Below are 27,144 nucleotides of genomic sequence, written 5' to 3'. Positions count from 1 at the left end.
TTCCTGAAGACCAGCTCGGGTCACATTACCTTCTCATGATCTTGGATGGCCCCCCTCGCCTGCAGAATCACATTGAGTTTGACAGCTTGCCATCCAAGCCCTTCCTTGCCTCTGGAAAATATCCCTCTCTTTCCAACCCCATCTCTCACGTCTCTGTGAATCGCCCCTCTCTCCGTGTTGCCTCTACTTGCTTTGGTTTCCACCTCTCCACCTTTGCCTGTGCTACTCTCTCTGCCACCCTCTGTATGAATCAGCCCAGAGCAGAAGCCATTTCAATTCCAGTCTTTGCCCCGATCCCACAGCACTTTATTTCTGTGGCTCTGAAGCTGTCTTCCCTTTCTTCCCTGTGGTATAGTTATGTTCACGTAGGAGCCTAATCTCCCTTAAACTGTAAGGGTTTTGAGGGAAAACACTGCCTTGACCTCATCTGTGGACCTCCCTCCCCTCATCCTTGCATGTAGTCTAGGGGCTGCATGAATTTTTGTTTCTTGAACGGGGCTTCATGGAGCCCCATGTCTTCTGGGGATGGTACCTGTTCTGGACTTGTTAAATGTTGTGTTTTCAATTGAGCTATGATTTTTTTTTTAAAAAAAGCTGATTTGGTCTAAATATTTTCACAGAGGAGAGCTTCAGAGTTAGAACTAAGTTGACACTTCCCATTGGATTTACTTTCTTTGAAGAGCTGACTCAAGTCTGAGAAACACAGCAATGTTTGTTTATTTGTTGAATGACTGTTTATATGTTGAATCTGCAATCAGGTGGTCAATTAGCCGAACACCCACTGCTTGAGGATTCTACCAGGGTCCCTCAGCTATGACTGAGGCTTTCCCTCTGAGCTGGCTCCAAGCAGTAGAAATTCTTCTAAGGAGGGGTTCTCGTCTTCAGAGACGAACCACCTTTTCCCACCGAACCACAAGACGATTTTCCTTTCCGACAAAAGGCAACGTGATTTAAGAGTCACAGGCTGCGGACCAAAGCCACACCCCAGCAGCATGACTTCAGAACGGGACTGTTTCCAGAAGCCTTTCACTTAATAACCTCAAGCCCAGCTCTTTCCCCTGGCCTGCTCCTCATCCCCAGGGGTTTCCCCCACTTTTCTCTCCTTCTGTAAAAGATCCTAGTGGTTTGCAATATAAAACCTGGAGCCAGCTTGCCTGGGTTCAAATCCTGGCTCTGTTTGTTTGTTAGCTATACGGCCAGAGGCAAGTTACTTAACCTCTGTCTGCCTCCAATTCCCCTTCTGGAAAAACATGAAGATGATAACAATAGTGGTATGAGATGTTGTGAGGATTAAAAAGAATGAATACATATGTAAAGCACTGAAAACAGTACCTGGCACATAACAAGGCCTTTTAAAATGCTGCCACTGACAGTATCATGATGACCACGGCTGTGATCATTAGCCTTTCAATGATCTGTGCTCTGATTTTAATAATTTACCCTCCTGCAATGCAAGGAAATCCTGTTCTAGAGCTCTGCACTTGTGCATCTGAAAACACTGCTTGAGAGGTTCCATATATTTTTTTTTTTTTTTCCTGCTACTTTTAGTTTTGGTTCTCTGCTTTTTGTTTGTTGTTTTCCTCTCAGGGAAGCCATAACAAGTCATTCCTGCCCTTCCCTCATTGTTTTACGCGTTAGATGATTTAGAACTGTTTTCTACCCATTGCCATGGCTATTGCCCTTTCTCTTAATCCTCCCCTTATAAACTATTCCTTAAAGTCTCTTAATAGTCCTTGTTATGTGCTTTAGAACCCCCTCCAGGTTTTCGGTGTCTTTGTGTTAATGGCGTGTAAAAAATGTATTCACTATTCCAGATGTTGCCTCACCCGGCACACTGGTTCCAAGAGAGACCGGGGACCTCGTGCGTCATGAGGCAGCACCCAGCGTCGTCAGCTTCAAGTTACTCGGCCTTTCCTGTTGCCTCCTAAGACTCAGGCTCATTTGTAATCACCCCTGGCCTCTTTCAACATTACGCTTCCTGGCAGTGCTCTGCAAATGATTATCTGGGCTTCTAATTATTTTCCTCCAGATGTATTAAATCTCTTTCTCCCTCCCTAAGATGAACTACGTTTTCTCGCCCGTATTGCCATTATATTGGGTGTGGTTTGCAGTTTTTCTATCCTTTGGCGCTGGCAATTCAACCCAACTTAACTACTCTGTGAATATGTCACTACCACACCACCTACCCCTCCTTCTGTAGCATCCTTTTCTCTGGGCCCTTAAACACTTCCCTTCACAGCTGTTTAAGAAGGTGGCAGGGGGTTGTTGGGTGACAGGGAGAAAGATCAGAAAGACCTGAGTATAATGATTGTTGACTTCAGGCCATGCTACTTCTGTCCAGGACTACCTGTTACATAATACTTAGAAAAATTCCCTTGAGCCATTTGAGGCAAAAGCATTTATTTTTAGGTCGGCAATAGTACCCACACAGACAAAAAGATTTCTGATGCTGTAGGGAAGTCAAATCTTATTGAATATAACAAATGATATACTAATTGAGCTTTTACTCCATGTATTATTAGATTTGGGAGGGCAGGACTTCGCTGATAGTAACTAAAAATGTACATAATTTTGAACCAAGTTAAAATTATGATCTACTCTTAGGTGACCTCGTACACATGAGCCTGGCTTCCCCAACTGGATTGTAAGTGTAGCAAAGACAGGAATCTTACTTTATATATCTTCATACACCAATGTCTAGTATAGTTCTAAGCATAGTGTGGCTCAATAAATAGCATACTATGGTATGCTATATCTTATGTTTGTGTACTTATCAAAAATCGATAATACTATAATTCATAAAAATACGAATATTACTTTGTCTTACTTTTAGAGAACTCTACATTTGAAAACATCTCATATTAGAGAATCAATATACTTGCTATAAGTAACTAAATAAATTTTGTAATGTAAAAAGACACAAAACTAGAAAATTGATTAATCTGTCTACGTTGTTTTGTTACAAAAAGAATTCTCTCCAAAAATTTTAATTGCAGGTCTCTATTAAATATTGGCCCTTTCACCCCAGTGATATGAAGAATAATTAGTATGACTAAAATTTAATTCACATGTGATTTTACATATCCTGTATTATGACTATAATTTGAACACTACCATTTTTAAAGGAATTAATATGATTACAGTGATTATAGTAAAATTACAATATATAATAGTTTTGGACAGGAGAAAAATCTCTGCATTATATAGGTCGGAAAACTGGGCTGGACAAGTTCTCAAAACAAGGTTAAGGCAGAGTAAGGATGTGACTCCAGTTCTCCACCATTCGGTTCAGGGGTTTTTCTAACACTTGATGCTACCTCTCAGATATGGATTATTATATACTACCAAATGTAAAATGGATAGCTAGTGGGAAGCAGCCGCATAGCACAGGGAGATCAGCTCGGTGCTTTGTGTCCACGTAGAGGGGTGGGATAAGGAGGGTGGGAGGGAGGTGCAACAGGGAGGGGATATGGGGATATATGTATACGTATAGCTGATTGACTTTGTTATACAGCAGAAACTAACACATCATTGTAAAGCAATTATACTCCAATAAAGATGTTAAAAAAAACCCATGGATTATTACTCTTACCTTAAAATTTATGCCAGGTTTTACATTCATGTCTATACCCTCACAAGAAATTTAAACTAAAACTTTTTTGAGCAGATAGTCAGGCAGAACTTTCCTTTTTATGATAGATAATCCAGTATCGTTCCCACTATACTTAGAACAGAAAATGCAATAGACACGTTACTGTATTTTCCCTTCTTAAACATTTAAGCTGTTGTAGAGTCATATTTTCCATGAGTAAAGTTAGAAAAATTTAAGTTACAGCCAGTCCAAAAATATGCCTTGGTTCTGAAAAAGAAAAATCATGTCACATAATGGTAAATACAATATTGGATCAATTCAATTCATTTAAATCCATGTATTCTGGATGCTTCCCAAAATAAACCTCTTAGTAATTTGTCTTCTCTGAGTTGTTCTTCATAAAACTGATTGCTGCTTTGTGCTTTTCTCTAGATGGATATTTATGTATAATACATAGTTCAGTTTCCGTCATTATCTTCCTTAGGTTCTCAGCTAAATGTTCCAAATAACGTATTCATTGTTAGGAAAACATTAAAATCTTTATATATTGGCTCCTCCCACCTCCCCAACTAGTTTAGTGGCTCATAAATATGCTGGTTTAATACCTCCTCACCGATTCTCTTAACTTCCTAAGATGTCTGTCATCCTGATGTGCTTATCTGTGGATTTTCAAATGGGTCTCTGTCCCTGGTTGGATCGATAATTAATGCCACAGAGACATCTTTCCCTCCTAATCGTCGGAGACATGTCAATATTTTCCCATCAAAGATGAATTTAAATTATGTAGCTCATTATCACTGCCATTTTAGTCTTCCAATTTTTAATTTCTCTGATTTACTAACGGGCACATCAAAATTTATTTTCCTGAGTGTATATCATCCGTTTTCTATTCATAGCTAAGTGTTCGGATGAGTCCTAAGTGTTTGGAAAAGTCCTGTTTCCCTTAAAGAATTCCTTTTACTTTACAGGATGACTCACTATAAATTCCATTATTACCTAAGTGTCTAGACCCCTGGGAAGAAGGTTGGCGTCAGAATCTGAGTTAGTTTCCAGGAGCAAATCTCCTCTCCCTGAAGAGGACAGCTGATTGAAGCAGGCCTACTGGGCTGCACCGAAGGAATGACAATTGTCCCCGGGAAAGCCTGATGGTCTGCAGCTTCATCCTAGACCTAACCCGTAAGGTTGGGGTAGCATACTGGAAAGAGGCCTGAAGACCCAACTGCTGTTGCCTACTCTTCCTGTTAGAACATCCGATGTGTCACTTCAGCAAGTCACCTTAATCTGGCAGGTCTAAATTTGTTCGTCTGAGAACAAAGGAATTGACAAACTAAATTATCTCTGAGTTTCATTCAAGCTCTTGTAGGGTGGACACGGCATAGGATAATTGAAACAAGTACCAGAGGACACTCCACTTCTTCGAAGCAACAGATTTGCTTTTTCTTGGTGACCCAGAGAGCTGTGTAATGGATGGCATTTCCATTTTTGCTTTTGCCATCTGGAAGTTAGTTCCAAATATACAGCCTTTCTCTACAACTCCGTGGTATGCCTGCAGTTTGCATATTAACCTTTGCCTTGATTTTAACTGGTTCTACCCTTCATTTCCATTAGACAGTGTCCTTATGGCTCTGTATCTTATGTTTGATGTGTCTCTGCCAGGCACTTCGGAATGAAGCATGATAGAAATATATGTAAAGAAATAAGATAAAGAAATAAAGAAAGAGGAAAGATGTTGGAGTCAGGTGTGCTGGATTCAGTCTGTCACGGACTAGCTTGTGACCTCAGATAAACCCTCCTGAGCTTCTGTTTCTTCACTGGCAATATGGGCAAATCCTTTCAAAGTTTCCGGAAGAATTAGGTGAGAAAACTTAAAGTGCCTGGTACAGAGGAAGCAAGCATCAAATATCCATTTCCCTTTTTTCCCCCTTTCTTCCCCACTGCCCAGCTTTATTGAGATATAATTGACAATCAAAAATTGTAAGCAATTATACTCCAATAAAGATGTTAAAACAAAACTAAAAAAAAAAATTGTAAGGTGGGACTTCCCTGGTGGTCCAGGGGCAAAGAATCCACCTTCCACTGTAGGGGACGTGGGTTTGATCCCTGGTCGGGGAACTAAGATCCCACATGCTGTGGAGCATCTAAGCCCGCGCGCCACAACTACTGAGCTCACGCGCCTCAACCAGAGAGCCTGCGTGCCGCAAACGACAGAGCCCTCGTGCTCTGGAACCCGGGCGCCACAACTACAGAGCCCACACACCCTGGAGCCTGCGCGTCACAACTAGAGAGAAGACTGCGAACCGGAGCTAAGACCTGATGCAGCCAAAAATAAATAAATAATAAAAAAACTTTAAAAAAAAATGGTAAGGTTTACAGCCTGATGGTCCGCTATACTTAGACATTGTGAAATATTAACCACTGCCAAGCCAATCAACATATCCATCACTTCACATCTTTGCTAGTTTCCAGTTTTTTCTTTGTGGTGAGAACACCCAAGATCTAGCCGTTTAGCAAATTTCAAGTATACGATATGATACTGTCAACTATAGCCACACTGTTGTTCACTATCTCTCCAGAACTTATTATCTTCTTTTTGCCCTTTCTTGATTTAGCGCTGAAATGAATTAGCAAGTCCTAATCGACAGTTCTAAGTTCTGGGCAGGGTTCTCTGTGTCACCAGCATCTCCATTTCCTAGGATGAACACCGTCCACACCGGTCTGGATACAGTGAGAGTTTTAATTCCCTAGGTTCCAACTCTCTCTCTCCCTCTCTATGTCTGCTACTAGGAATTAAATTATAAGGGAGCCTGGGAGTTGAAAGGCACTGATTTCATACAATGCTTCTCGCAAATGAAACACAATTCGGTGGTCAAAATCAGGACTCAGGCATCAGGGGACCATTTCTGATTTTGCTTCTGAGCTGCTCACACAGTATTTGAAATCTCCACATCAGTTATAAAATGGAGCTAAGTACATTTGCTGTTTATGAACCCTACAGGGATGTTTGATAGATTTGCAAATTGCTTTAGAGCTCGCAGGTGAAAGGTGCTATAAACTTAAATCACTTATGTGGGAAAACACACTCAGGATAAGGCACTCTGAGTAACCTAGTTTCTTTCTGAAGCATAAGCAAACACCCTTGAGGCTCATGGGAGGAGTTTCTTCTGTGAGTGGAGCTCTCGAATGCCTATGGATGAGAGTGCTATCATATCCACAATCAATATTTTCATCCATAAATAACAAGTATTAAGTGCCCACAAGGCGCTCTGTAAAGAAGCAGACAGCCACATATTTCCTAAGTCCAGTGGAAAAGATTAATTTCATTTTTAAAAGAGATTTGAGAGAATACGTTTATCTGATATCCTTTCCTTTTAAATCTTCAGAATAGAGAATCTGCAGACCTGAAAATCTTTTTCAACAAGCTTCAATTACGACACCCTTAATTCTTATGAATACGTCTTAGTTGGTTCTGCAAAAATTATTTTTCATTACAGCCCCTCAATCAATATCTTTGTTTCTTTTCATAAAGAAATGCTCAGAAAACCCCAGGAGAGCATATAAATGCTAGGAGAATAAAGGCTCTGGGGGCAACCTGACAGGAAGGAGCCTTGCTTCTTTCTTAGACTGGTATCATGTTCATGACCTCTCTGGAAGGAGGTCCCCAGTTTGCAAAAGACCAACTAACCAAACTGCTCATCTATGGAGGTGAAACAGTGATAGAAGACGTAGCAATTGGGATGCCCTCCTTTCCTGGGAGATGGGGGCGAATACTTGAGATCTAAAAGTCGCCAAAACTAAGCTAAAGAAACTCCCAATCCTATTAATTATGAGTAAATAAATAGATGAATTAATAAGGTACACCTCATTGGGTGATTTCTTTCAGTTACGTACGAATTCAGTAAATCATTTTGATAATCTATTGTGTCCCAGATCCTGGGGTAGGTGCTAAGCAATTTCAAAGCGCTTGATGATTTCTCACCCAATCGGCAAGAATTTGCCAACAATTAAGACAAGCCTCAAGCTGCGCTGGGATGCCTGGAGATTTGGAAGGTTGAGGTAAGCACGTTCACGGGATGAAAACACTTCGGTTGCAGGTTCTCCTGGAAAATTCCAATTGCCGGTTGCTCTGATGGGGACAACACTTTCTGAACGTGTCTGCTGAGACTCACTGACTTTTCTCTAAGGGCCCTCTCTCTGGGACGTTCATCAGAGGGAAAAGTAAGGGACGGGGAGGATGCTGAGAGAGACTAGCCTCAGCTCCTTCCACTTAGGGACCGATTGGAACGCCATACGCTTCACCATACAGTGTATCTTCCAGAGGTTCACGGGCTCGAAAGCTCCCCCTTTACCTGTTCTGTAGCCGGTGCTGTTCAGATAGACAGCAAAAGTCCGCGGCTCATGCACGGCCTGCCAGGAGGGGGAAGAGCAGTTCTCGTTGTTGGTGTAGATGTTGTGGTTGTGAACGTACTTGCCCGTGAGCATGGAGGAGCGGGAGGGGCAGCACATGGGCGTCGTCACGAAGGCGTTGGTGAAGGTGGCCCCCTCACGCTCCATAATCTTTCTGGTTTTGTTCATGACTTGCAGGGACCCTGGAAGGCACAATGCCAGCATTGTTAACAGACAGCACTGCACGATCACCCACCCATGCCGCGCCACTCAGGGGCTCTGTTCCCCCTGACTTGTTAACTTCTCTTCCTTAGCTTGAAGGGGTCTATCATTTGAGGAGCTTCTCATTTCTAGAACCAAATGCAACATTTGGGATTCTGCGATCTCTAGTATTTTTGCAGAATAAAAACACATTTCAGCTCCTCGCCTCCTTCATAAAAAAAAAAAAAGAAAAGAAAAGCAGGTTTATCTGATCACTAAAGCTAGAATTTTAGAGACGGAGCAGATTCCAAGGCCAGCAGCCCTTTGAAGATTATCAGAGAGCATCAAAACAGAGCATCAAAACTCCTGGCCTGCCACACTCGCACCATGCCACAGACACTGCAGAGATGACGAGATAGAATGTTTCAATCGTATGAAATAAAACAGGGGAGAAATTTTCCAATTAAGGAAAAGTCCTTCCAAAATGCCTGTTTTTTGTTTTTTTGTTTTTTTTAACTGGGGTATAGTTGCTTTACAATGCTGTGTCAGTTTCTGCTGTACAACGAAGTGAATCAACTATACGTATACATGTATCCCCTCCCTCTTGGCCTCCCTCCCAGCCCCCGCTCCCACCTGTGTAGGTCACCATGGATCATTGAGTAGAGTTCCCTGTGCTGTACAGCAGGTTTCCACTAGCTAGCTATTTTACACATGGTAGTGTATATATGTGGATCAGAACCTCCCAGTTCATGCCACCCTCCTTCCTCCCTGTGTCCACACATCTGTTTCCTATGCCTGTGTCTCTGTTCCTGTGCTGCAAATTGGTTCATCTGTACCATTTTTCTAGATTCCACATATATGTGTTAATATATGATATTTGTTTTTCTCTTTCTGACTAACTTCACTCTGTATGACAGACTCTAGGTCCTTCCACGTCTCTACAAATGACTCAGTTTTGTTCCTTTTTGTGGCTGAATAATACTCCACTGTATGTATGTGCCACATCTTCTTTATCCGTTCATCTGTTGACGGACATTTAGGTTGCTTCCATGTCCTGGCTATTGTATTGTAAATAGTGCTGCAATGACCATTGGGATACATGTGTCTCTTTTTTTTTTTTTTTCTGTACGCGGGCCTCTCACTGTTGTAGCCTCTCCCGTTGCGGAGCACAGGCTCCGGACACGCAGGCTCAGCGGCCATGGCTCACGGGCCCAGCTGCTCCGCGGCATGTGGGATCTTCCCAGACCAGGGCACGAACCCGTGTCCCCTGCATCGGCAGGCGGACTCTCAACCACTGTGCCACCAGGTAAGCCCACATGTGTCTTTTTGAATTATGGTTTTCTCAGGGTATATGCCCAGTAGTGGGATTGCTGGATCATATGGTAGTTCTATTTTTAGTTTTTTAAGGAACCTCCATACTCTTCTCCATAGTGGCTGTATCAATTTACATTTCCACCAACAGTGCAAGAGGGTTCCCTTTTCTCCACACCTTCTCCAGCATTTATTGTTTGTAGATTTTTTTGATGATGACCATTCTGACCGGTGTGAGGTGATACCTCATTGTAGTTTTGGTTTGCAAAATGCCTGTGTTTAATTTTAAAAAGATCTTCAATGTAAGCTGGTATCCTCTAGCAAACTCACCACATACCTGCCAGTTTTTCTACCAGGAGAGTACGACCAGTTTGTATTTTCACCTGTTTCTACGTCATTTTAAAAGATGGGTTGTCTGTTTGTGAAAGAGCTATGATTCTATTGCATTCAAACGTATCTGCATAGTAGTAAAGTATGCCATTTGAACTGTAAAGGGTGATATTGTACATACGATTGCTGAGGAAGAAAAAAAAAAACTATTTCGATTATCCAGCCAAACATGGAAGCTGAAACCCATCCAAATACTGCAGAAAAAAAAAAGCTCAGGCCAGAATTCAATAGTCTTTTCAGGACCTGTCAAGAAATGCACTACAGAGCACTACAGCCAAGGCCATTGCATTTCAGTCCTGGAGCCTCACATTTCCAACAGGTCCTACTTCTTCCAAAGAAAGGGAGAAAGTCTATGTCGCTTTCCAACAAGGAAGGAAATCGTAATGCAAACCAGGCAAGCACTCAGAGCAGAAGAGAAGCGTGCAGCCATCCAAAAACCACAGTTAGCCTGATTTTTTTTTCACATACGAGCTCTTACCATTCACATGAAAACAGAAAAGATGGTTTCTAATTGGGTCTCCTTAGAGATCCCTAAAATATGCTTCAGTTAGGAGGATTCCTAACTGCTTTTTCTCCCCTGGTTGTATTCAGAGGATCAAGCAACCTTTTTGCCATCGGTGGATAGCATGTAGTGAGGACCCACTTCATGCTGAGCTTTCATTCTATTGACCTCAACTCTCTGGACTGATCCCCCCAAAGTGTAGCATTAACAAAAGAAATGGAGAATTCTCTGCTGCCTCTGATCTTCAGCAGTAAACTATCCAGATGAGGATTTACATATGAAAATTGCTTAGGGATATCTGCAAAGCAAGGTAGGTGTGAGTGTGGCTGTAGCAGTAGCAGGACATATAAAGACAGCAGGGACCGGAGGCAATGTTTAATAAGAGCTCTGCCGCAGGAGATGAGGACAAATGGAAGGAAAGGAGGGAGAAAAACGTGGGATGGGCGAAGTGTATCATGGGTAGCACGGGGAAGGTGGTATGCACGGTGCACTGGAGGTGGGAAGAAGTTAAGTGGAGTGATGAAAATGGCATGTGGATTTTCTGGAATGAAAACGAATATGAAGACTTCTCTTGAGGAAATGGGCAGCAGACCTAGCCAATAGCTTGGAGGCTGGGCAGAGATATTTGGATTTGACAGAATAGACAAAATGACGGCAGAGCAAGTTCTTTGTCAAAGGCATGAAGGACATGATAAGAAAGAAGTCTTTGAGAGGTGTTGCCATGGCAATGGAAGTATGTGCATGGCGGGGTAGGTGGGGAATAGGCTGGTCCATCAAGGGTATGGCCAAAAGCTTGCTGAACCCACCCAGCCATGGGATGATAAGAACTTGAACCGGGTTGTGCCTTTAAAATAGGAGGACTCTTAAGAAGCAGACCCAAGAGATGTAATGCATCAGAAGGCTGTGAGTTGACTCACAGTTTTCAGCCTGGGAAGAAAACTGGAAAAGTAATGGTTTCACTGTTACTCAAGAAGTAAGTAACAAGAAATATGCCCTATAGAAGATCAAAGAAATGCATTTTAGAAACGTTGTGTTTTATATGTGTGTTGGTTGATCACACAGGGGGAAAGAGCCTGGAGAAAATACATGAAATGAGATGCAGGAGTGGGGAGAGAGTTCGAGGTTGATGCCAAAGTCCATTCCCTTATCACCCTTTCCGCTTTAGAAAACTGCAGTGATTATTTACGGTAATAGCTTGAATTTTGGGAAAACTCAGCAAACACTGTTGACCAATTTTTATTGCCTAATAGTCTTTTCGTGTCAAAGAAGGACTTCTCAGAGTTCCCTTATGAGCCTGAGCCTAGCTGGACTCAAATTTAAAAAAAAAAACAAAAAAACTGCAGCTGGAGGCCATCCTCCAAGGTCCCGAATCACAAAGCTGCAACCTCCCGTTTACAGACTTATTTGGACCGCAGCACAGGACGGGAGGTGAAAATCCGATCTAAGGTCAAATAATCTACAAACTGGGGACTAAAACTCAGTCCCTTGCATCATAATTGCCCCAGCCGGGACTCTCCTCTCATTCTAAGTATCTCTCTTTTCTTCACTGACTGAGCTGGTTGCACCGAGGAACTAAAAAAATCCCTCCAGATGCGCTGCTTCCAACCGGCCCACACGTCAAAGGGAACGATGAAGACATGTGGCCCCTGCAGGTACTGTGACCACGGTAGCGCCACGGGCGGGGGTCCCGAATGTGAGGTTCCTGATCGTGGCTTCACGTTTCTCAGTGAGGAGAAGGTTCTGAGACGATGCTTCTCCGACGTTAAAAATCACCTGGAGCACATGTTAAATCCTAGACTTCTGGGTCCACCCTGAGATGCTGATTTAGGAAGAGCGGGGGAAGGACCAGAGAATTTGCATTTCTAACGAGCTCCCTGAGGATGCTGGCACGGCCCCTCCCCACTCTTGGAGAACTATTCGAGGCCTGACAGCGAACCAGGGAAGCCTCGGGCTGGAAGGGACTTTCGCGGGTGCCTCATTTTAAGTGATCTAAGTGGCTCAGACCGCTTCCAAGGCTGTAAGGTGAGCAGAGAGGAAGAGGAAGCACTGATTTCATACTTTTACTCTCACGGATTTTCTACTTTACTCCCACTTCTAAGTGCTTTCCGTGGAGCCACTCATTTAACCCTGACAATAGCCTTCCATAGAGGGTGCTATTATTTACTATTCTCACACCAAGGATGATAAAGCTGAGGAGCAAAAGGGTTAAACAACGTGCCTAGGGCCACACAGACCCTACGCAGCGGAGCCCAGATGCAAAGGCGGACAGTCTGCTCAGCGACCTTAAGATGCATCTAGGCTGAGTCCCGGCTGTGACAACGACGTTCTCAAGACTGACGCAGAAATGATGTCTGCTTGGAGTCAGGATATGTCTCATTTTCTGTAATCTCATATCTTGCTTCATCCGGCCTCTTAGGGGAGATACTAATAGACACTAAAGCCTGTCTCCTGCCCTCTTAGGGGCTGAAGCGATGCTGCCTCTGATCTCGGATTCCCTGCGTAGACACAGATGACGGAGCACGGGAATCACACCTCTTCCCTCTGCTGCACCACCGCACTCCAACAAGGTAAGCAAAAAGCTCCTTCTCTTTTATGGCTGTGCGATGATTAATGTCAGCCAACAATGCTGCCTCGTGCTGTTTCTACAGCCACTATGACTGCACCGTTGGTTTTTCACCGGGAAACTACCAGACACTATTCTGCATAAAACAGGCATTTCCAGCTTGGGAGCAGTGGACGGAACCATGTCTCGTCCTAGAGCTGGAAGGACTCAGTTTTGAGCTGGAGCTCCCCACTTCTTTGGGTTTCAGGCCTTTGGTGCCTAAAATGCAAAGCGTGTTGATTCTTAGTTATCAGAACAATTATTTCATAGGAATGACGTGAAGCTTAAGGCTAAAGAATGCTCACGAGGTCCCCAAAGCAGGACTTAGGAGGGAGGGCACGAGAAGAGAAAGAGCCCTGGATTTGGAGCTGGGGGGAAACATCTGGGTGTTTGTCACAGATGAGCTTGAACAAGCCCTTTACCCTCGTTTGGTTTCGTTTCTCGGCTGTAAAATGGAGCTAATAAAAGCCCCCTGGGCTCGTTAGCAGGGCTGTTGAGCAAACGGCATGAGCTGCGATTTTACTTTGTGATCACCTCAGCCCCAACATGCCTCCTTTACCCTTGCCTTTCCCATCTCCCTGTCTGTAATCACATCTGAATTCCAAAGCTAAGGTAAGAATACGGAGGTTTCCAGAGACTGAACTTTCATGTCCTTCCAAAACGTATAGGTTGAAACCTAACACCCAAGGTGATGGTATTAGGAGGTGGGGCTTTGGGAGGCGATTCGATCATGAGGGTGGAGCCCTCATGAATGGGATCAGCCCCTCATAAAAGGGGCCACCGAGGGTTCCCTTGGCCCTTTCTCCTTGTGAGGACACAGTGACAAACCAGCCACCTATGCACCAGGAAGTGGGTCCTCACCACACACCGAATCTCCTGGAGCCTTGATCTTGGACTTTTCAGCCTCCAGAGCTGTGAGAAATAATTACCTGATAAACATCTGTTGTTTATAAGTCACTAAGCCACCCAGTCTATGGTATTTGGTCAGAGCAGTCCTCACGGACTAAGACAGAGGTCAACTGCTTTGTCTAGGCTTCGAGACATAAAATGTGAATGCTGGCTTAGAGACATCAGTTCCCCCTCCACCCATCACACAGTTCCCCACGCCCCCCTTAAGCAAGAAGGCTGACTTCATTATCATTTAAAATTGTCCTGTGAGGTGGAAGCCTGCCAGGGATGTTATGAAGTGACCATAATTAAGTCCAGTAGCTGGCACGGGGTCACTGCTGACTGGGCCGGCTTGAGGACAGGGAAGGTCCGGGCCACAGCTGAATCTTGGGGCTGCCAAGAAAAGCTGTCCCAACACCAGAGATCCAGGTTGGGACTGGGGACATCTGCTATTCGCTCTTGCAGGGTTGGGGATGCTCGGACAGCAACCGGCTGCGGACCAGGATGCTGCTAGCTCAGCGGCGACTGAGACAGGAGAAGTGGCAGTCTTTGGGAATCCTGCAAGATCCGCCAGGTTTGCAATTCTGGTGGAGTTAAAAATCAAGGCTCCAGGGCTTCCCTGGTGGCGCAGTGGTTGGGAGCCTGCCTGCCGATGCGGGGGGACACGGGTTCGTGCCCCGGTCCGGGAGGATCCCACGTGCCGCGGAGCGGCTGGGCCCGTGAGCCATGGCCGCTGGGCCTGCGCGTCCGGAGCCTGCGCTCCGCGGCGGGAAGGGCCGCAGCGGTGAGAGGCCCGCGTACCGCAAAAAAAACAAAAAACAAAAAACAAGGCTCCACAAATGGTCCTTTGAGGGGGTGTGTGCTAGGTTACTGGGACTAGACAGAGCCATAGCCAGGAATTTAAATCATTCTACAGGCTTCAACTCATTTATTCCCAAATCACATGCGTGAAAAAAGGTCAGGAGGGAGAAAATGTCCCCCTAATCGGAATGACTTTACCAAAATCACACAGAGAGCCTGGATTACTTCACGTACATGTTAAATTTTACAACAAAGCTTTGCCTTTCTTGATTCAAATACCTTAGCATTTGATTATTCAATATTTCATACTATCAAACATTAACATTTTCATCGAGGCTCTTCATCATGTCCAGAAAAACTCACAAAACCAGAAATTCAATAATAAATTTTGTCGTCATCATCCTTTATGGAAGTCCCAGATATGTGGCATTCATACACACCTGGCTTCATAGAGCGACACACCTCCGTGCGAACTGCAACAATTCATGGTTTGATGAGTGATAATGACAAGCAAACAGAACTCATTAAATGTGCAGGATTGTTTCTAGATGCCATTGTTTTATGATGGGGTAAGGTTAATGATTGAAATATATAAATGGCCTGTGCTAAAGCACATCCCTGCTATTTTCCGATGCCAACAGTTAAGTATGGAACCTTAAACAGTGATATTTCCCATATTAAAAATGGCTTTAGGGCTTCCCGGGTGGCGCACTGGTTGAGAGTCCGCCTGCCGATGCGGGGGACACGGGTTCGTGCCCCGGTCCGGGAAGATCCCACGTGCCGCAGAGCGGCTGGGTCCGTGAGCCATGGCCGCTGAGCCTGCGCGTCCGGAGCCTGTGCTCCGCAACGGGAGAGGCCACAACAGTGAGAGGCCCGCGTACCGCAAAAAAAGAAAAAAAGACTTTATTGGTCTATTGAAATTTTTAATTCTGAAAGCGTTAAAAAGATAACATGATCACACAGTATACCTTTTTCTACCCACACTATGAAATTGGTAGGAAAGAAAAAAACATGTTTCAGCTAAACCAGAGGAGGGAAAACAAGTTGGGGGAAGAAGGGACCAAGAAGCAGATAATAAATCTGTCTGGCATGTTTCTAGGTCACTAGGACTCATTATATTTTCCCCTAAAGAGCTAAAGGCCATTAAAAGTGGAGACTAGTTTTTTGGGGGAATGGAAGTAAAAATGCCTACAGGCTAGACAGAGAAGGTAGGCAGGTACAAGAAAAATCACAGAGCTTTCGTCTTTCCAGTTTTCTACATTTGATAGAGATGTGGGTGTACAGAACTTCCCCCTGACGGTAAGAAAATCAGCAGGATGGGCATGATGGCAAATAGCAAGTGCTCCTTTTGGCCTAAGTGTTGGGGAGCAGTGGAGAGTGATGCGGACCGTGAGGGTCTCAGGAGGACACGCCCACCTGATGGGGGCAGCTTTGACTCCCCTTCAAGCATTTAACTGATGGCTGCCTCGTGCGAATGTAAGCCCTCATTCTTCTGAACTTTCAAGGAAAGTCGGAATCTGGATTTTTTTTCCTTTTTATGTAAAATCACCTGATTTTTTAAAAATGTTGCCTTGATTTTAAGAAGCGTGCCGGTCAAGCAAAACACATCTGTGGGCTAGCTCTGGACTGTAGATCCCATTTGTGACCTCTGCTTTAGACAAGGTGTTTCCATGTATTTAAGATTTCTTAATTCTCCTTTGGGTCAGCGTTACTGAGCTGTTAGCACCAGTCCAATTTCCTAAGAATTTAAGAAGTGCCACATTGAGCCAGATCAATCAATGGTCTGATCCGCTCATTATTTGTTTCTCAGAGTGGCACCCAGGGACCATTGGGAAAAGATTTAGAGCCTAATCTCTTTGACTCTAGTCTCAGAAAGTTAGGGGAGTCCCACAGCATTTCTGATTTTCTTCTTTCTGATGTGTAAACTATTTCAAGTTCAGGGAAAAGTAGAATAAATAACATGTCTCCTAGCTTTGTCAAAGCTTAACATTTGATCATAGTTGCTTCAGATATATATATATTTTAAATTTTAAAATGAAATATGGATACTGCTGCTGTTCTTGGTTACCACTCTTTCCCCAGATGGTAACCATCACCCCAAACTTCACGTTAATCATGTCCATTTGTGTTTTTCTAGTTTAAAAAAACCCCATAATTCGAAAATATACATGTACCCCAATGTTCATAGCAGCTTTATTTACAATAGCCGGGACGTGGAAGCAACCTAAGTGCCCATCAACAGACAACTGAATTAAGAAGATGTGGTAGGGCTTCCCTGGTGGCGCAGTGGTTGAGGGTCCACCTGCCGATGCAGGAGACGCGGGTTCGTGCCCCGGTCCGGGAGGATCCCGCGTGCCGCGGAGCGGCTGGGCCCATGAGCCATGGCCGCTGAGCCTGCGTGTCCGGAGCCTGTGCTCCGCAACGGGAGAGTCCATAACAGGGAGAGGCCCACATACCGAAAAAAAAAAAAAAAAAAAGATGTGGTACTGGGAATTCCCTGGCAGTCCAGTGGTTAGGACTCCACGCTTTCACTGTGAAGGGCGCAGGTTCAGTCTCTGGTTGGGGAACTAAGATCCCACGAGCCGTGTGGCGAGGCCAAAAACAAAAAATAAATAAAATAAAATCAATCATACATTATTTTTAAAAAAGAAGATGTGGTACATATATATACAATGGAATATACTCAGTCATAAAAAAGAATGAAACAATGCCATTTGCAGCAACATGGATGGACCTAGAGATTATCATACTAAGTGAAGTAAATCAGACAGAGAAAGACAAATATCATGGTATCATTTATATGTGTAATCTCAAATATGATACAAATGATCTTACTTACAAAACAGAAATGGACTCACAGACATAGAAAACAAACATGGTTACCAAAGAGGAAAGGAAGCAGAGGGATAAATTAGGAGTTTGGGATTAACATATGCACACTACTATATATAAAATAGATAACCAACAAGGACCTACTGTATAGCACAGGGAACTATACTCAATATTTTGTAATAACCTATAAGGGAAAAGATTCTGAAAATAATAGATATATGCCTATGTATAACGGAATCACTCTGCTATACAGCTGAAACTAACAGAATATTGTAAATTAACTATACTTCAATTTTTTTGAAAAAGGTGTAAATCTCCACCAATTAACTTTGCCTAAAAACCTGAACTATTTACAGGTAGAGGCATAACTGAACCACTTCTCAAGTTGTGGAAAAAGCAAATCCAGAAGTACAGGGACCATTGGTTAAATTACTTAATCTTTCCATGGGTCAAGTGTTCTCCTGGGATAATGATCTTTGTCCTACCCACCCAACTTGGGTGGAGTGACAAGAAAATACAATAATGAGAATAAATGTTCTTCGGAAAAAGATAAAGTGTTATTCACATATAAGGTCCTAGCACTTTTATTAGTAAATTCCTCATGTGTTTCACTCCTTTCACAAAGGACTAGTTTACTTTATTTGTCCTCAAAGTTGAGGGAGGGGCCCCAGTCCTACCTCATAAGAGCTTTCCTTCCCAGCTTGTTTCATAAACTTGGATCACAATCCTTCTTAGCCTTTGTCTTTCCCGACAAAGAGATACAATTGTTTTATTCTTTCCCCAGAAGAAAAGTATTCTATTACAATTTTTGCAGTTGTTTTCCTAAGCCTTTTCTAAGTCTGTTATATCCTTCTGGAGGCACAGACGCCAAAAATGCCTGCGGTGTTACAGGTGCAAAAGTTTTGCTTAGGTGAAGATTTATTCAATATTTGGCAAACATAATCACATGTAAGTAAAAAAATCAGACCAAGACAAACCATGTCAAAACCACAATTAGAGAACATCTCACACCCATTAGGATGGCTATTATCAAAAAACCAGCAAACAGCAAATATTGTCAAAAGTGTGGAGAAACTGCAACCCTTATGTACTATTGGTGGCAATGGACAAGGGTGCAGTTGCTGTGAAAACAGTATTGCAGTTCCTCAAAAAATTAAAAATAGAATTATCGAATGATCTAGCAACTCCATTTCTGGGTATATACCCCCAAAGAATTGAAAGCAGCGTCTCAAAGAGACATTTATACACCTATGTTCACAGTAGCATTATTCACAATAATCAAAAAGCAGAAGCAACACTAATGTCTAACAAGAGATCAATGGATAAACATAGGGTGGATATACATATAATGGAATATTATTTAACCTTCAAAAGGAAGGAAATTCTGAGATATGCTACAACACAGATGAACAGTGAGGAAGGACATTATGCTAAGTGAAATAAGCCAGTCACAAAAAGACAAATACTGTATGATTCCACTTATATGAAGTACGCAGAGCAGTCAAGTTCATAGAGACAGAAAGTAGAATGGTGGTTGCCAAGGGCTGGGGGTTTAGGGAGTTACTGTTTAATAGGTATAGAGTTTTAATTTTACAGAATGAAAAGAGTTTTGGAGGTTGGTTGCACAACAATGTGAATGTACTTAACACTATTGAATTATACACTTAAAAATGGTTAAGATGAGGACTTCCCTGGTGGTGCAGTGGTTGAGAATCCGCCTGCCAATGCAGAGGAAATGAGTTCGACCCCTGGTCCATGAAGACCCCACATGCCGTGGAACAACTAAGCCCGTGCGCCACAACTACTGAGCCCGCATGCTGCAACTACTGAAGCCTGTGCGCCTAGAACCTGTGCTCCGCAACGAGAGAAGCCACTGCAATGAGAAGCCTGCGCACCATAACGAAGAGTAGCCCCCACTTGCCGCAACTACAGGAAGCCTGCGCGTAGCAACGAAGACGGAACGTAGCCAAAAAAAAAAAAAAAAAAAAAAAATTGGTTAAGATGGTCAAAAAAACACAAAAGTCAACTAAAGTCTAGAGTAGTTAAGTGTCAAGAAAGATTATGAGAGCATTACAATAGACCAGGCAAAAGTCTCCATCAAACTGTACCCACTACCAAGAGCATAATTTTTCTGCTGAGAAAAGAAGTCTTCTCTAAATTTTTATCCGTGGTTCACAGTGATTTCATCATCAACTTGTTCTGCCAGTGGGATAACAAGACCCATCTTAGCTGTGATCTCAGAACCTAGGGCGTGACCATGGATTTACAGGTTGTTTTAGGAAGGGCTCAATAAATATTTGTTGAAGGACGGATTGAGGGAAGGAATCATGGTTAAATGTGTAGCTGTGGAGACCCAGCCCTAATACAGGTCCCGAGTTTACCATTTCCTAGCTCATCACAGCCTATGCGACTTCTCTAAGCCTCATTTATCTTAAGTATAAACTGAAGAGAGTAATAGTAACCACTTCATAGAGCGACTGTCATGATTAAATGAGTGAATACTTAACCTGGTATCTGGGTAGGAGATCAAGGAAGGAAGTAAAGGCAAGGCAAACATGTAGGAAAGAGCTGGGTTGATTGAACCTGGCCTACGGCTCTTCACCATTATATCCATGTGCTTCCACCAGAAGCCAGTGTGTAACAACTGTTAATAAATATTTACCGAATGAATTAATGAACTATAGGATAAGGATGAAATTGTGAACTCTTAAAAATACACTGATCAAACAATGCCTTAATTTATTTTAAAGACAAGGGTTGTATATTGAAGAAGTAGATCATGACGGATACTTGCATTCATTTCTGGGAATCGTGTTAGCCTTTTCAGGCCCCTGTGGGTCCATTTCCAGTTTACTGAGCACCTACTAGATTCCCAGCACAGCCCCAGCATCAGGACTGCAACATAGATAAAACACTGCCCTGTCCTCTAGTTGCTCTCGGTTAACTGGAAGAGACAGGTATGGAAGCACATGGTGGATTAAGGGTCATATGCTGGAGGCAGGTCCAAGGTGGTGCAAAGGAAAGTTCCCTCCACCCTGCTGGACAGCAGGATCTTTTTTTTGGTAAACGAAGACCCCCCGAGGGGAAGGCATCTGGACTGGGTCACGAAGAATAGGTAGGGCTTCGCCAGGTGGAAAAATGGGGAAAGGGCAGAGGGGATGAGATGTACAAAGGCATGAAATATCGGTGAGGGAGATGAAACCACCAGATACCTTCAGGGAAGTGTAAGTTGTTTCCATGAAGCACAGAGCAAAGGTGAGGGAAAGGAAAATAGCCTTACAGAAATAGGTAGGGACAGTCGCCCAGCGCTCATCAGCCTGCAGAGGGGAGGGGCTGAATCCTCTTGGTAAAGGAACCCGGTGGAGGGTTTTAAGCAGCAGAGACCTGATCAGATACTTGCAGGAAATGAAGAATAGGTAGGAGGGGCCAAGACTAGAGGGCACAGGTGGGTCACGTGAGCAACCAGTTAGGGAAAAACTGGGAGAGAAGAGAATGGCTTCATTGAAAAGGATGGATGTGAGAGATGTTAAGGGAGGTGAATTCAAAGGTCTTCACTTTACTTGCCCTGTAGGTGAATGAAAACTTAAACCACCAGCCACATACATACTAAAGTCATACCTGCAAGACTTTTCATTTTGACGCGACGCCTGGAAATCCATGGTCTTGCTTAAGCAATTAAGTGAGAGGGACTTCCCTGGTGGCGCAGTGGTTGAGACTCTACGCTCCCAATGCAGGGGCCCCGGGTTCAATCCCCGCTCAGGGAACTAGATCCCACATGCGTGCCGCAACTAAGAGTTCGCGTGCCACAACTAAGGAGCCCGCCAGCCGCAACTAAGAACCGGCGCAACCAAATAATAAAAATTTAAAAATAAGCAATTAAGCGAGAGACAACAGACTCTGCAAGTCACCTCCAACAGTCATCACCTCTGCTGGCTTTCAGTGCCTTTGTTTCCAGCTGAACCCAAAGAGTTAACTTTTTGGGATTCCAGGGTTTGGTTTCCAATTGGAAATCAAAGTCCCTACCCCTGTGGATCAAATTCCAGCCTGGAGGGGTTTATCCTCAAAGACCCTAGCCAGAGGAGCTCTGGAAAGAAGCCCAGGGTGCTGTTAGCACAGCAGGAAGTCTAAAAGCTACTAGAGATGGTCAAGTTCAGCGCGATGGATAAGCCTTGCTGAGCGATTCCCGAGAGCAAGGAATGGAAATGAGTGGTGGTGACACCTTGTAAGGGCAAGCTTTTCATTTGTCCTAGGTACCCTAGAAGAAGACCCTAAGCTTATGAGCAAGACCATAGGGCTGGGCCATTAAAGAAAGTGAGAAGGTGAGAAACCAAATCAGGTGATACGGAAGCTAAGCTGAAACACCAGATGTTGGCAGGCTTTCTAAGTGCTCTAGAATTGACCCAGGTGAGCGAAATCTTCAGAAAAGCCTCCTGTCTAAGGTGGTAGCAGTGAATTACTACCAGGAGGATGTGCAGAATATTGGAACTTTCAATTCCCCAACAATCACAAGCGGTGAATAAAGGAATCGCCTTAATAATAACGACCATCGACAAGTTCTTTTTGTGTCCACCTATGTTCACATGCATTGCAGAGAATTACAGTCATAATCTCATACTCTTTGAAACAAATTTGCCCACATATTTTGAAACGTTCTGGACCAAGAGTTTTCCAAGGCGCACAGTCCAACCGTTGACTTCTACAGTTTCGTGTTTGCTCTCGCCTGCCGTCCTCCCGTCCTCCCACCCCACCCCCAGCTTCAAAAACCTTAAGATCAGAAGAGTCAAGGTGAAACACAAACCAAGGGCTTTATCGTTAATACGAGTACATTTTATAACCTAGGTTGTTGGTTCAGACACTACCATTATGTGCCCACCCCCCCAAAGTTAACTGACTGTTACTGATCACGCAAGCCAGCCAATCCTTTGAGCGAACGAGACCAACAAGTGCAAAGACCCCGTGTCTCACCCAACTCCACGTCCTGGTCATCCGTGAGGACAAGAATGATGTTGGCTCGGATGTTTTTTCGCTCCTGCTGTATCCGGCCTCTGAACCTCGGGGATCTGATGGTTGAACCGAGGCTCCCCAGCAGCTGTGTGCCCAGGACAGCCAAAACCAGAGCACAGCAAGAACGCTTCATTGTGCTTTGCTCCAATGTCGCTAAACGGACAAAACGTCTGTCTCCTGGTTCCCGCAGATCTGGGCAGTCAGAGAGAAAGGGAGAGGGAGAGACGAAAATGAAATCCAAACCCCAAACATAGTTGCGGAAAAAGGACTACGCCTCAGTGAGAATTGGAACATAAACCCGCAGAGAAAGGGCTGCCCATCAGTCAGGAGCAGCAAACTCGACCAGGCGTCAGGTCGCTTTTTGAAGCGCTGGATTATTTTGCAAATTCACTTTTGTCCTTTATTCTCATTCCAACTTTGCCCATTTCAAAATTCATTGCCAAAATAGAATTTCCAACGCAGAGCTCAGATGTGAAAAGCTTTCTGACAAGAGCTAATACCTTGAATTAGGTATCCTGGTTGAATACTCAATTGCGATACTCGGAGGTATTCAGGACATCTGCAGATGGGGTCCTGGAAGGGGGAGAAAAAATACAAAAGGAAACGTCAGTCAAGGATTTTTGACACAGATTTGTGGTCTGAAATAGTCTCTTGAAACAGCATGAATATATACGTATAGATATGATTTATATGTTACATTTATATATAGGTATAATAAATATAAATGTAACATATAAATCATATCTATACATATATATATTGATATAATTTTTAAAATCTGTACTCCAAAAGGGAGAAACAGAAGGAAACAGCATTCAGAACTGCTAACAAATGACATGAATAACACCTTCATTTCATAACCATAAATACGGTGATCTGGGTATCATCCCTGCTCACACTTTAACAGTACTTTAAACATCCCCAGGAAAACAAATGACTGATAAGGAAGAGCCAGCAGGGCCTGTGAAACCACAGTGCACTGGAGTGCTTGCGTCTGGGCAGCGTTAAGTCACCTGCGCACGACATTGAGTACTTATCAAGCAGAATGAAATGCAAAGCTGTCATTTGTCATCTGCATGATGTCACTCACGGCCCAGGAGAGTTCTTTCTGCTGACAAAGACTTCATAGTAAGTGGCTGGGAGGGCAATCTTTCCCAGCCTCCGAAAAACTCCTAACTGTCCTCCATCAATCACCGGGGGGGAAGGGATGCTTCCTCCCGCCTGGGCTGGTCCCCAGCGCATCGGCGCCTAAGGGGACAGAGCCCTGTCGGCACCAGCTTCACTACAGTCCAGAGTCGGTGCAGCGCCGCTAGCACCGAGGTTTGGCTTTGCCGCAGCAGATCTCAACCTGCAAAGCAACATGACTGATGGGGCTCTGAGGCTGGAGGTTAGAGGAGACCCTTCCACCTTAAAAAAAATCAAATCAAATCAAATCTGGAGGGGAGCACCGTGAAATCTTTGCAAATCTGCACAGGAGGAGACTTTGGAAAGGGCTGGAAAAATGCGCCTTTCACTTTAGAACGCTAACCTGCTGAAAGCTGTTCTCTTGGACTTCCGAAAGATAGCAAAAGGCTCGTTAAAAAAAAAAAAACAAAAAAACACCATCTTTCTCTTGAATGTCATGAGGCAGCATCTGTATGGGAATTTCGACTGCCCTAAAATTAATTAGATAGCAGCCCGCTGCAGCAGCCACTCTGTCCCCACACACCTGAGGGTCTGTATTTTGATGCTCAACAATAAACGGGTATCAGATAAGTAAGCATCACGAATGAAGTGTGATGGCTGCAAAGCAGAAGGAAAGGGACTCCATCGTTCCCTTCCGCGCCTTAAATTCTGAAGGGTGACACGGGGCAGCGAAAGAAGAATGAAGAAAGACGGTGGACCGTTCCCCCCTGCCATACACATTATTGTGTTTTACACAAACACACACGCCCCTATTATTTTAAACTTTATGAGCTGTTTTGTAAACAGTTCTAATGCTTTTCACTTTGCAGCCTGTAATTATTCTTTGGGAGGGGGAAGAAAGGAGGGAGAGAGAGAAGGACTCAGTAAGAACTAGGTTTTAAAACAAAAATCCAGTGTCTGCAGCGAGGCAGTCCTGACCACATGATCTGCAGAGCAAAAAGCAAGCCACCTCCAATTGATCCTGTGGCATGAGAAAGTCAATACGTACGGTTTGGCGTGTGGTTTTGTTTTTTGTTTGGTAATAACTCGGGGTTATTTCAGTGATGGCAGTGCCTGCTGAACACTGAAAGCCCGCAATTGTTCTGCCCTGACTGTTGGGTTTCTGGGCATTTGTTTTAAATCATGAGAAAACTGATACAAGCATGAAAGGATGGGAAAGCAAAAGAAACGAGTGAAACAATGGCCTTCTCCCACAGAGCGTGCATTAACCTAAGAGTTAAATACAGAAATTTCTTAGGGGGTTGGTCTTTGACGTAGCAAAACTTTGCCCACCTCTCAAAGCTGGCAACGTTGTGTGAAGAGAGAGTCAGAAGGGTTTCTTGCATCCGCTACGGTTTAAACTAACCTCTGCTGACAATGGTGACCCAGAAAACAGTCAGACTCACTGTATGGAGTGAACAGCAGCGCTTGGATTAAATAATCAATCACACATGCAACTGAAAATTCTTGACTATTGAGATGCTGATAACATTCCCTGGAACCCAATCAGTGTTCTGGGTTATTCTTTTCTTTACCGTATTTACTTTACTTCTTCCTTTAGGAAAAAGAGAATTAGCCTTAATGGTACCTTGTATAAACTACATTGAAAATCATTTCCTAATAAAGAAAAGGGACAGCAGAGAAGATACACGTTTTACCTATAAAGTAACTTTTCTTTCTGGAAGGTTAAAGGTGCAGAAGAGACCTACATTTATTTTTTCTGCCACAATTTATTATCGATTCAGGGGATTCATATGTAAAAGCCGAGAAATTGAGTGGTAAAGAAAATGAAACTTTCATACAGGTCTGGCCAGAAGGACTGCTCCCTTTACTAAAACACACAACTCTGAAGAAAAGTGCACACAGACAATTCTTTATTCAAAAATGACCTTTTAGAACCTGTCATCCTCTCACTGCCTGGTTTCCAGCTCCAGAAGGAAAAGAAGAAAAAAAAACCTGACAGACAAAATACAGACCTCAACAAAGGAGACAAGGATGCAATGTTTGAATTGGATACTTTGTGTCAGACGACAAGTGTCCTTAGAGACTAACAACTTGTCTTGAGAAACAGTTGAAAATGGGAGAAATGGCAAAAGAGGTTTTTCTCACACATGGAAAGTGAGCTTGAGGAACGGTTGCTGTATTCACGAATCAGGACCAGAACACAAAATGCCTATTCTTCAAGCTCTAAAGTGAAAACACCAATTGTAGCTATGGCCAATTGGTGGGGAAAGTTTACAGCACTTTGTTTGGGGCAGTCAAGCCAACTATAAATGTGACATTAAAAGTTTCAAGTCACATGTAAAAGAAAGAAAAGGCTGGGAAGCCTTCAAGCCAACTGGACAGAAAGTCTAGTTCACATATGCTTGTTCAGCAAAACCCCACAGTAAATCAAAGCCCTCGCTGCTCCAGTAGGTTTAAGTGTGGGGGGGGTCTCTGTCTTCAATAAGCCTCCCTTTGTCTGAGCAGCTGGTGCCGAGGTAAAGGGGATGGAGGCCATATGCTTGTCCACCACTGTGGTTGTCAAGGTGTAATCTGGGACTTTGGGGGGGACCCTGAGATCCTTGTGGGTGGAGTCCACAAGACCAGAACTATTTTGAAGAATACTGACACTTTATTTCCCTTTTTCACTTCGTTGACATTTGCACTGATGATCTAAGAGCAATGGTGGGTAATGCTGCTTTTGTATGAATGAAGGGAGCATCACATATAGTTAAAAAAAAAACAGTTTCACTCAAGATGAAGCAGTAAAATGATTAACTTGATTAAACCTTGACCCTTGAGTGCACATCTTTTCTTTTAAGTTTTCTGTTTTATGAGAGAGAAGGGACACATAAAACCCTTCGCAGCCTGTGGAGGTGTGATGCTTGTTGAGGGAAAGCACTCGTGGGACTGAGCTGCCAGGTGAACTAGACACATCTTTTTTCGCTGTTTTTGCTCAAATGCTATTTTTAGTTGAAAGAATTGCTTGGACTTGGATTTTTGGCAGACGTTTTCTCAAGTCGTGAATGAAATAAGACTGTCATTTCAAGGAAAGCAACCGATGGTATTTGTCGTGTTTGTTGCCAATGACAGAAATCTAACTTTCAAGTCAAAAGCAGAAATTTGGAAAACTTGTATCTGCCACTGTGAGCTTGGCATCTTTCCAATATGTAAAACCTTTCTGATGACACTGACGTTGATATTAATGAATGTTATTTTATGGTACTGTAAAATGAAATGTGTCAACACTTAGACTATTTGCATAATTCAATGAACCAATGTTTCCCAAATGACCAAATACAATGTTACAAAATCATACATGTGTAAAAAAAATTCATTCATTCAGAGTGCAAGATGACCATTGTATTTTAATGTAACAGAGTAGGAAAAGTTCATTGATATGGTTTCAGATTTCTTACTACAACTAACCTTTAGGAATCACCACTTGTCAAGTTTTGGTATAGTATCAAAGAAGATCTACAAGTATCTGAA

General features: G+C 43.4%; 1 protein-coding gene across 8 annotated transcripts in view; it reads right to left on the bottom strand.

The window, feature by feature from the left end:
* The window catches only part of SULF1 (sulfatase 1), a 156,442-nt gene that overhangs the window by 53,181 nt on the left and 76,117 nt on the right, over positions 1-27,144 (bottom strand). For all 8 annotated transcript variants that reach the window (XM_067018040.1, XM_067018043.1, XM_059042697.2 and 5 more), the window contains exons 3-5: positions 23,007-23,079; positions 22,468-22,698; positions 7,939-8,178 (exon numbers count right to left, since the gene is read on the bottom strand). In XM_067018040.1, coding sequence (XP_066874141.1) covers positions 7,939-8,178; positions 22,468-22,639 — 412 coding nt within the window. In that variant the 5' untranslated portion in view covers positions 22,640-22,698; positions 23,007-23,079. The remainder of the gene's footprint in view (positions 1-7,938; positions 8,179-22,467; positions 22,699-23,006; positions 23,080-27,144) is intronic.

The sequence above is a fragment of the Kogia breviceps genome, chromosome 17, assembly GCF_026419965.1.
Source record: "Kogia breviceps isolate mKogBre1 chromosome 17, mKogBre1 haplotype 1, whole genome shotgun sequence".
Classification (NCBI taxonomy): Eukaryota; Metazoa; Chordata; class Mammalia; order Artiodactyla; family Physeteridae; genus Kogia; species Kogia breviceps.
This window is presented reverse-complemented; position numbering and strand designations above follow the sequence as displayed.